The following is a 9698-nucleotide window of genomic DNA, read 5'->3' as shown; positions in this document are numbered from 1 at the left end:
CAGAGAATCTGCTTAAAACTGAAGTGCTTTTCAGAGAGATTGAGGTTCAGATGAAATGAGCAGTAGCGAGTTGCCAGGACCAGACAATGCCACCTACGAGCTCTAAAGGAACTCAAGGATGGATAAGCTGAGCTACCAGGTGGGATGTGCAACCTTGTCCGTGGTACCAGTCACATGTGTGATAACAGCTTCTGAGATGAGTTTTGGGGCAGGTGAGGCAAAATACAGCTGGAAAGTGCAGCACTTTCCCTTAGCAAATTCACGGATGCTACAATGCAGCATCAATGGCTAAATACTGGGGAGGAATCAGCACAGCTTTGTACAGGCAAGTCCTGCTCCAAAAGCCTCTTTGAATTATTTTAAGGACATCAACAAGCAGGGGATAAAGAGGATTTGGCTGCCGTGCTTGGGCTCCCCAACTGCGCTTGACCATCAACCTTGCTCAAGGCACTTAAAGGAAGAAAAGAAGGAAAGGGGGAGGGTCCTCACATGGGCAAACAGTGGGTTAAAAGACAGGAAAGAAAGACTTAAAGGGATTTTTTTTTCTTTCTGAAGTTAATAGTTTATGCTCAATATATTAGAAAATAATTGTGAAAAAGTAATGAATCAGGAAGGTGATAACATCTACTCACAAGGTTCTTCAGGGTAATAGCAATACTAGAGGCTTAGTGAAGAACTGTGGAAAGACCTTAGGAGGTCGACTGGTAGACAGACAAAATCTGGCATCAATAAAAGTGTTGCTTTTGGGGAAGCACCGCAGGATGAGCCGAGTGCTTTGGGCGTGAGCCCTTTGGCTGGTGGAACAGGCCCACAGGGACATCTGTTGGGCGAAGAACCCAGCGGGGTGGTGTGTGGGGTGGTGTGCGGCCGTGTCTCAGGACCGTAGGGACGTGGGAGAGGCTCAGAGGACGAGGGGATCCAGCCGGGGCCTGCAGCAGTTGAGGAACATCCGAGCAGAGATGGGCAAAAGGGGAGAGGAGGAAGGTCCTGAGGGGCGCTGGAGCGGCCGAGAGGACGAAGCGGGATAGCGCCGGCTTCCCCTCGGCGTTAGGGACGAGAGCCTTTCGCACACGGCCCTCGGAGCCCTGCCTCGGGCCGCGCCGCGCTGGGAGCCCCGCGGGCGCAGAAGGAGCCCGGGGCCGCTCTCGGCGCCCATCGGAGGGCGGCGGGGCCCGGGGCTTCCCTCCCGGGGCCGGTCCCGCCCCGCTGACCGGGAAGCAGACGGGCGGCGGATCCTCCCCGTCCCGCTCCGCTCCGCCCCGCCGCGGCGCGGAGGAGCGCGGCTGCCGGGGCCGGCCGGGCGCAGCATGCGGGCGGCCTGAGATGGCGGCGCCGTGCCGGACGAGGACGCTGCAGGTGGTGGACACGGAGTTCAGCGCCGACGCCGTGGAGTGGTGCCCGGTGGAGGGCTGGCACAGCATCCTGGCCTGCGGCACCTACCACCTCCGCCCGCCCGCCGCGGTGAGCCCGCCGGGGGGTTGGGGGGGGGGGCACCCGCCTCAGCCGGGCCCCGCTCGGGCTCGGGGGGCCGCGGGGAGCGGGCTCCGTGTGGGGAGCAGGGGCCCGGCGGCGCTCCGTGGTCCTCAGGAGGGGGCTTCAAAACGGGAGCCCTGTGCCGTGCTCTTCTTCCCAGCGGTCCTGGTGCGGGGAGGTGTGAAGGAGGTAGAGGTGCCGCTAAGCCCGGTTCTTTCTTCCTAATTGTTGGCGTAGAGCGATTCCAGAGGAAGCAATGAGGCCTGCGACCGGACAGGGCGCCTCTACCTGTACCACTACAACGAGGAGCAGCCTTACATCCCGCTGACCGAAATCCAAAGGATAGACACCGCCGCCATCCTAGATATCAAGTGGTAAGGCTGGCCCGGCAAGGCTTGGAGCTCACAGCAGCTGGAGACCACAGCGGGGTCTGCTGCTTTGGGGTCCCTTTCTGGCCATTGGTATGGCAGTAAAGTTCACGTTTATTAGTTAAACTGTCCCTGACTTCTCGGAGGAAAGCAGTTCACTTCAGTGAGCAAAGACTCTGCTCGTTTCTTTGTTAAATTCTTTGGATTGCTTATGAGCAGCTTGTCAGTGACTTTGGATGTCGTTTGTCTATATAATGATATATCTTAGATTTCCCGCATGTGTATAATATTTTCCCCCTGATACAGGCTTGTGGGAACTTCGAGCTGCAGATTTTCTTCCTGAAATTTTTTGATCAAGTACCGCTTTCTGCATCCTGGAATAAATATTATGACTCTGCTATCTTGCTTAAACTCAAGACAGATGTACATTCAAGACTTGTTGAACTGTTGCATCTTTTAGGTGCCATGTTCCAGTTGCAGAACATCCCATGGTTGGCATTGCAAACTCAACAGGGGCCGTGGAGTTCTGCCACCTGACTGGAAGTGAGGTAGGTGGCTGTAACGCCTGCTGATGCTCAACCTGTTTTTAACTCAGATTTAATACGGCTCTAGATTTATTAGCAATGCTCAGGGACTTTGCAGGGAAGGTATATGGTTTTCAGGGCTTTCTCAGTGGACTTAGTTTTATTGTTGTTGTTGTTTGTTTGTTTTTTAATGCTTCTTTTGTCTTCTGCTAACATTTCTCATAAATGCCACAGACTTGTTCATGGCACCAAGAAAGACTGGCCAGGCTCTACCACATGCAGGGTGTGGGAGGTGAGGGCATGGGGAGAGCAACAGCAGAACTTGGAAACTGTTACCAGTTAGTCCATCTTTACCCTCCAGCAGGGAAAGCAGAAGGTGCAAAGTTGTTAAAAGCTGAGAAGAGTTTTGGAGAAGGGTTTTTCTGAGTTGGTGGGAAAAGGGACTAATTGAGAGAGCCATTCCCACAGAGTGAAGAAAGGGAAAACCAGTCTGTAAGGGAATTCAGCAGCCAGATAATCCGTTCTGAACTTCATCGCTCACCAAGAGGAAGCAAAATTTAAGGGGGATTTGGTGGGATGTGGAAAGCAAAGGGGTGAGCGTGCTGTGTATGCATAATGTTTGTCCTTTAGCTAGTGATGAGCAATTGTACATTGCTTCGGGACATTTCATCTCATCTGTTGTGCGGGACCCTAATGTGCTTCTCTGTCTCTGGAAGACACCCGCTGTACGTGCAGGCAGCACACGTTATGTACTTGCTGTCTTCTCAGTCTTAACCACTTCCTTTTCTTTCCAGTAGAAGAACAGCTGCATGTTGGAGCCATGCTTCAGGGTCGATCTTGGTGCACAGCGTCTGGCCTTGTCTTTAGACTGGTCCACGGGACGAGAGCAATGGTGAGGATGGGAAATGGAGGCTGCTGTCAAGGTTTTTTTGTGTGTGACAGTTCACAGATACAAGCTGAGGCTTTAGTTGAATGAAACTGGTGTCTTTTTTTGTGGAAGTGGCATAAGGCATTCTTGCAGCCAACTGCATTCCTTTACCTTCTCTAGAAGTTACTGTTTCCAGAGCAAGGGTAACAAAGGAACAAGAAAGTATACTGTGGCAACTGTAACACGAGCAGAGCCTAATCAAACCACAAATCTGGGGTTGTGCAATGGTGAAAGGCTGCAGGTGAGCCAGAGACATCTCTTTCGAAAGACCACAGTGGGATGCAACTTGATCCACTGGATCCAACTCGGTTTCTCCATCTAATCTTAGAACAGTTGAAATTTCAGTGTGAAGTTCTGCTTAAAAAGGGATAGTAAGGAAATATTCCACGTAAAAATTTTAGCTGAGGTTTCATGACAAGCAGAAGAGATTTGGTTTGGAAGTGGCTCCTTCCTCTCATACATTTGATTTCAGAAATGGCATCACTGCATTAAATAACATGAATTAGCTGTCCCGTGGAAGGGGTAGGGTGTGTGTTTTCTGTAAGTTATGTGCAAAGCAAAGGGCAGTGCTTTCAGTGTAAGGCTGGAAAGCAGGGGGGCCCAGGCAGTACTGTGCTTAATGTTGAACGGCAGGCGTTCAGTTGCTTTTGCTAATTAAAGCTGTTTATGTGCATGTGTTTTCTGTGTTGTTTAATGAATAAGTAGAATTTCCAGTTCTACTTTCTTCTTTACATCTAATCTTCCTCTTGCTTCTGCCCTTCAAGATGAATGATGTTTGCCATGATGAAAATCCCCTTTGAAGCCTGTCACTGTTGTCTGTTGAGAGACAAGTAACCCCCTCTGGAAGCTGAATGTGCAGCCTTTGCCTCTCTGTAGAACTAGTGGGAAAGCAGGGCTAGGGGGTGACCCCGTATCTCTTGTGTGGAAATTTGGGAAATTCAATATGGTTTAGTAAGTAGTGTATGATGTAGAACTAGAAAGAAGCCCCGAGTCACCAAAATCAGTCCTTGCAATTGCAGGTAACCAATCAGAAGGTACCTAGTTCACATCAGGGAATGTCCTAAAATCTGTGCACTGTGATCTGCAAAACTTTTGCTGGTGTTTTAAGTACGTTGTGTCCAGAAAACGCAGCAGTAGTGTACCATGGGAAAAGAGCAGGAAAGGTCAGGATCTGCTAGCGCTTTGGATGCCTCTGATGGCAGTGAATTAAGCCTCTCATTTGTACTCCAGTGGAGGGAAGACACTCTCAGAGGTCCTTGTCAATCTGGTGTGGAGGGGAAAAAATCCCTCTTCACGTGGAATTAATTAATTTTAATATCAAGCACATGAGAAGTCAGGTTAAGCATGTAGGGGAAAGAAAGACCCAAGGTGTTTTTCTTTCACTCAAATGAACGTGAGCAGATTGCTCCCTCTGAGAGATCAGGGAATGGGCACCACCACCAACATAGGTGATTTAAAGATGGAAAGCTGAAAATAACTGTGTAAATGCATCCATCCCTCCACTGCAGTACCAGTTTCTCTTAATGTTCAGTTGAATCAAACATGCTATCTATCTCTACTCTGGCTGCTAATTTTTACTCTAGCAACCTCCTGGGACATTGGTTTCAGTAATTTCTAATGTTTGCTCTGTGTTCCATTGCAGTGGGTGTCCTCTGCGAGTGATCAGCAGTGATTCGGAGGGGAAGCTGAATCTGTTCTCCATAGATGAATCTGCTCCTTCTGTGCATGTCCTGAACCAGTGGGAAGCTCACAAATTTGAGGCCTGGATTGCTGCTTTCAATTACTGGAACACTGATATTGTGTATTCAGGTTTGTAAGTACTGGGAATCTCAATTAAGGTGTGTTTTAAGGGGACACCTTGTTTAGGGATGTGTGTTCCTTGGGATTTTACTGCCCAGGATTGGGTATGCTGCTTCCATCACACCTCCTGAAAGAGCTGGGGCCTCTGCTAGGGTCAAAAAGCTTCTTGCTTGTGGGAAGCAATTGGGGTTAATTAGGAGAAACCTTGTCTTTTAAAATATGCTTTGGCTGGCTATTGGCAAAAAAGATGGTGATGTGTTGGGGTGTGCAAGAGAGCCAGAGAGATTCTAGAGTCCAGTCTTTTTTGCTTCTAATTTTTATTTTTTATTTTTTGCTTAGCAAAGTGAGGGTATTGTTATTGCATGTCTCTTCTCTGGTGCGGGTACTGTGAGCCTCAAAGGATAGTTGGTGTGTCTGTTAAATGCTCTGATATCCTAGGGCCGAAAAGCATTAGCTCTGTGTTAACTGTTTTGCTTCTGTGCCTTGCTGTGATCATTTGGGTGGTGTTTAGGGTACCTGTATTTCGTCTTTGTGCAGGAGGAGATGACAACCTGCTAAAAGGCTGGGACACCAGGTGCAGTCCAGAGACTCCTGTCTTCACCAGCAGGAGGTAAACAAGCTATGCCTGCAGCTGGACCCCAAAGCTGTCGTGTCCCTTCCCAAGCTATGCATGCAGAGATGAACAAGGACCGTGGAATCTTGTTTGTGCCTCCTATGGGACATGGAGAGAGAAATTAGATTTTTCATCAGGATAGCTTCAGGTTGAAGCTTTCTTTCCATGTCTTTCGAAACAATCGATGAATCGCTTCCAAACAGGAAGATGGTGATGGCTTCTTCATAAAAGAAGCGTCATGATTTATGTTCTTATTTTGGGGATTTTTGTGTGTGTTAAATTTGGATATATTATTGTGGAAGTTTTTTTTTTTTTTAAATATTCTCCACTGTTCAATCATTTAAAGTATTTTTTTTTTCTGGTGATATATGTATTTTGTAGAGTATGATTAAAACAGTATGTACAGCTTTCCAGTGAAATTTTATATGTAGCCTTAAAACACTCTGGATTATGGAAATATTAATGTTGAGAGTAAAGTCTTCTGGGAATTGAGTTGTTTTGCTGAATTTCTGAAGAATTTCTGCTCATTCTGATGAGCAGTTTATGTTACAAATATTACTAGAAAATATTCATGCAAAGAGACTGTATGGGTAGAAGTTTTGCTCTGGAAAAGCTGTTGGACTGTGTAGATGGAACTCTGCCTGGGCGCTTCATTGGGCTGAAATTTGAGTCCACCTTACTCTCCTTTCTTGAGACACCTTGATGCAGTAAATTGCACTCCCAATCCTTGAAATTCAAGGAAGAACCCCTTCTCAAATCGTGTATCGTCTCTTCCCTCTGCTGTATGTTGCTCTTTTGCAGACATTCAATGGGTGTGTGCAGCATTCAGTGCAGTCCCCACCGGGAGAATCTTCTGGCTACTGGCAGGTAAATCCCTCCTAGCTGCTCTTCACTAGTGTGATTATCCCCCTTGGTTACCTTGAATGTGCTACTGCTTTCCAAGCTGTGGCTTCTTTAGAAATTCAGTGAGGTGAAGAGCATGTGATATTTCCTAATTTTCTTCCGAACTTGTTGCACTGAATCAGCTATGCTGCTCGTCCACATGTTAATTTGTGATGCATCTGCAGCTACGACGAGCACGTGCTGTTGTGGGACACCAGGAACATGAAGCAGCCGCTGGCAGACACCCACGTTGAAGGTGGAGTTTGGAGGCTAAAGTGGCACCCAACTTGTGATTTTGTGCTGTTAGCAGCCTGCATGCAGAGCGGATTCAAAATCCTGGACTGCCGTGGAAGCATGGGTGAGTGTTCAGTGGAAGAGAGATGCTCTTGCACTGCTCTGCCGCTCTCCTCCCCTGCCTCCAAGTTAATGGGGAAGCTCCAGCTCTGAGCCTGCTAGAAAGATCCAGATATTGTTAATAGCCTGAGACATTTATTCCAACTTAAAGTAACTCTTCCAGCTTTCCCAGACCTGCCCTCACTGTTGGCATGATAGGCTGCGCCAAGGCACTGTCATTATTCACGCGTAAATCTCTCATAACTTCTCATGGGAGCAAGGCCTGTTTGCCTTGGTGTAAAAGCACTAGCGGCTGACGTGACCATTCTGGTTTGTGTTCATCTTGGTAGTTCAAAGAGGTTCTTGTGAGTATCAGGTGATGCTTTACTGTCAGCAGAAGTTACTGACCTGCTGGTGAATTGGTTATTGCCTCAGAAAGGAAGTCCTGTGCAGTCTGGTTCATCTAGAATAGCATGAATAAGCTCTCTGCATGAATCAGAAGGTATTTATGTGATTAAAAAGCTGTTTGCATTTACATTACAAATACAATCCGCATAAAATGGTTGCATTGCTGGGCTTCTTCAGGCCTTGGGCAGATCCACAGCTTCTGAAATGAGGAGGACATTTCTTCTGTATAGGGAAGGGAGGAACTTGATGTCCACTTAATATCAGAGTCAAATGCTGAAAGCACCTGGGAAGAACACATCTGCAATCTATTAATAACCAGAACCTGGTCTACCAATCTTATCTGTTATATTTGTGGCTAATTGGAGATCGCTGTATGATCTGTCTTGTCTTTCTTGAGCCTGTTTAGGTATTTTGAATAATGAAGCTCTTAAACGTCATGCACATTAAACCCTCTTCTCCTGTCTGCTCACTGAACTGGGGAAAATCAAGGCTAGTGAGAGGTGGCTGAAGAACTGTCAGGAGAGCCAGTACCTTGTTCCTCCTAGGATGCTTAACTCTGTTGTCAAGAAGGCCTTAACCAGTTCTGTGGGGTAGGCCAACAATTCTTGTATGACACTGGGACAGGCTCCCCAGGGCAGTCACAGCACCAAGCCTGTCGGAGCTCAACGCTCTCAGACAGGGGTCGATTTTTGGGTGGTCCTGTGTGGGCCAGGAGTTGGCCTTGATGATCCTTGCGGGTCCCCTCCAACTCGGGACGTTCTGATTCTGTCACAAAGTCAGTATTAGAATGGCTTGCAAACAGTCTGCAACAATCTGTTTCACAACTTGATTTCTGCTCATTTCATTATTATTATTATTTTTTTTTTAAAGCGGAGAACATGGAGGAATGTATCATCCTGTCATCCTACGTCTTGCACAATTCCTTGGCCTATGGGGCTGACTGGTCAAGACTCTGCCCCAGGGATTCCTTGTCTGCAGCCCAGGACTCTGCTGCTACATGCCAGTCTTCGGGGCAGCTTGTGGCAAGACCAGAGGAAGGAGACGAGAGACTGAATTTGCAGGTTCGAAACCTGAAGATAATTTACGAGTCTCCCACAGCTACTTTTGATGTAATATTGGATGAGGAGAGCGAGGGCCCTGCCTTGCCGCCCAAAGACGAGGCGCGTCCTAAGCTGTCTGGGGATCCTGACCTGGGTAGGGAGCCTGGTTTAAGGGAGAGTTCGGGCACTGACCGAGGGGGAGACCCTGAGTCAGTCGGCAGTTCTGACCCGGGAGTTAAGAGACACAACGGGATGAGCCTGGACAGAAGCAATAATTCAGCCAGCTCTTCAGACAGTCCAAAAGAAATGAGCATTGTAGCAACCTGTTCTTTCTATGATAATATCCTACATGTCTGGAAGTGGGAAATGAGCCTGGCCACCCCTTCGGAGATGGCCAGTACTAGATCTCCACCTGAAAGAACAGCTGAAAGTTTGCATTGACAGTCCCAAGGGAAAAGGGTAGGAAAATTTCTGCACTGACAGTAACATCTAAGCTTATGCCCTTATTTCTTTTGGGTTTTTCCAGTTCTTATGGTTAAGTTTGTGAGTCTTTAGAAGTCAATACTGATGGAGTTATTTCCTGATGGTTTTATTTTCAGCACTGAGGAAAATTTTTGTTTTGAGAAGTGTGGTCGAGCACAGACACGTTTATTCAGTTTTCCCTTAATGTACTAATTCAAAGTAGTACATTCACAGCCTTCCTCTCAGAGGCTACCCGTTTGTACGTTATGTTGGAATCCCTTCAAGGCTGGTTTGCGTTTGTATGACTGAAGCCTGTTCTCCTCCTTCCAAAACAAACCGAACTTGCCTGTGCTCCTCCATGTAGCCAAACACACACGTTGCGATCAGAGGTTTCCATGCATTTCTCAAAAAAGTCCATGAGTAGAGGCTTAGACGTGCACGTAGCTTGTCGTGTGATCCGTAAACTAGCATGTTCTTTGAGAAGACACTCAAAGGCAGTCCAGATACTGACAGTGCATTGTGCTTATGGTGACACTTCGTAAAAAGAAATCCCTTTTATGGGAGGAAATCCAAACTGACTCGTGTGACAGAGAGCAGCTCAGCAACAGGAAGCTTTGTTCCAATTAGGGCCTTTCTTGTAAGGATTCTGGTATATCTGCACACTCAAACTTTACATCAGACTCATCACCTGGATGCAATCTCACTCTATCACTCTCCAAGCTAAGCAGGAGCTGGCTTAGCAGAACTTGTGTAGGGAGCCCTGCTTGTGTTTTAGTGCCACATGTAACCAACCCCCTCCCCACCCTGTAGGCATCAAACTGTTGTTTGTTTTTTTTCTCCATACTGAGATGTACATTTAGGTCCAAA

The 9698-nt window shown here is 47.5% G+C and overlaps 1 protein-coding gene across 1 annotated transcript; it reads left to right on the top strand.

The window, feature by feature from the left end:
* Positions 1–1211: 1211 nt before the first annotated feature.
* DPH7 (diphthamide biosynthesis 7) lies at positions 1212–8810 on the top strand. Its single transcript, XM_035564683.2, has 9 exons — positions 1212–1461; positions 1711–1847; positions 2302–2389; positions 3163–3257; positions 4936–5102; positions 5631–5703; positions 6508–6573; positions 6774–6946; positions 8200–8810. Exons 1-9 carry the CDS (start codon positions 1324–1326, stop codon positions 8808–8810), a joined length of 1548 nt encoding a protein of 515 aa, XP_035420576.1. The 5' UTR covers positions 1212–1323.
* The last annotated feature ends 888 nt before the right edge of the window (positions 8811–9698 follow it).

This window comes from Cygnus atratus, chromosome 19, assembly GCF_013377495.2.
Source record: "Cygnus atratus isolate AKBS03 ecotype Queensland, Australia chromosome 19, CAtr_DNAZoo_HiC_assembly, whole genome shotgun sequence".
Classification (NCBI taxonomy): domain Eukaryota; kingdom Metazoa; phylum Chordata; class Aves; order Anseriformes; family Anatidae; genus Cygnus; species Cygnus atratus.
The sequence above is the reverse complement of the archived record's forward strand: the minus strand, read 5'-3'. Positions and strand labels throughout refer to the sequence as shown.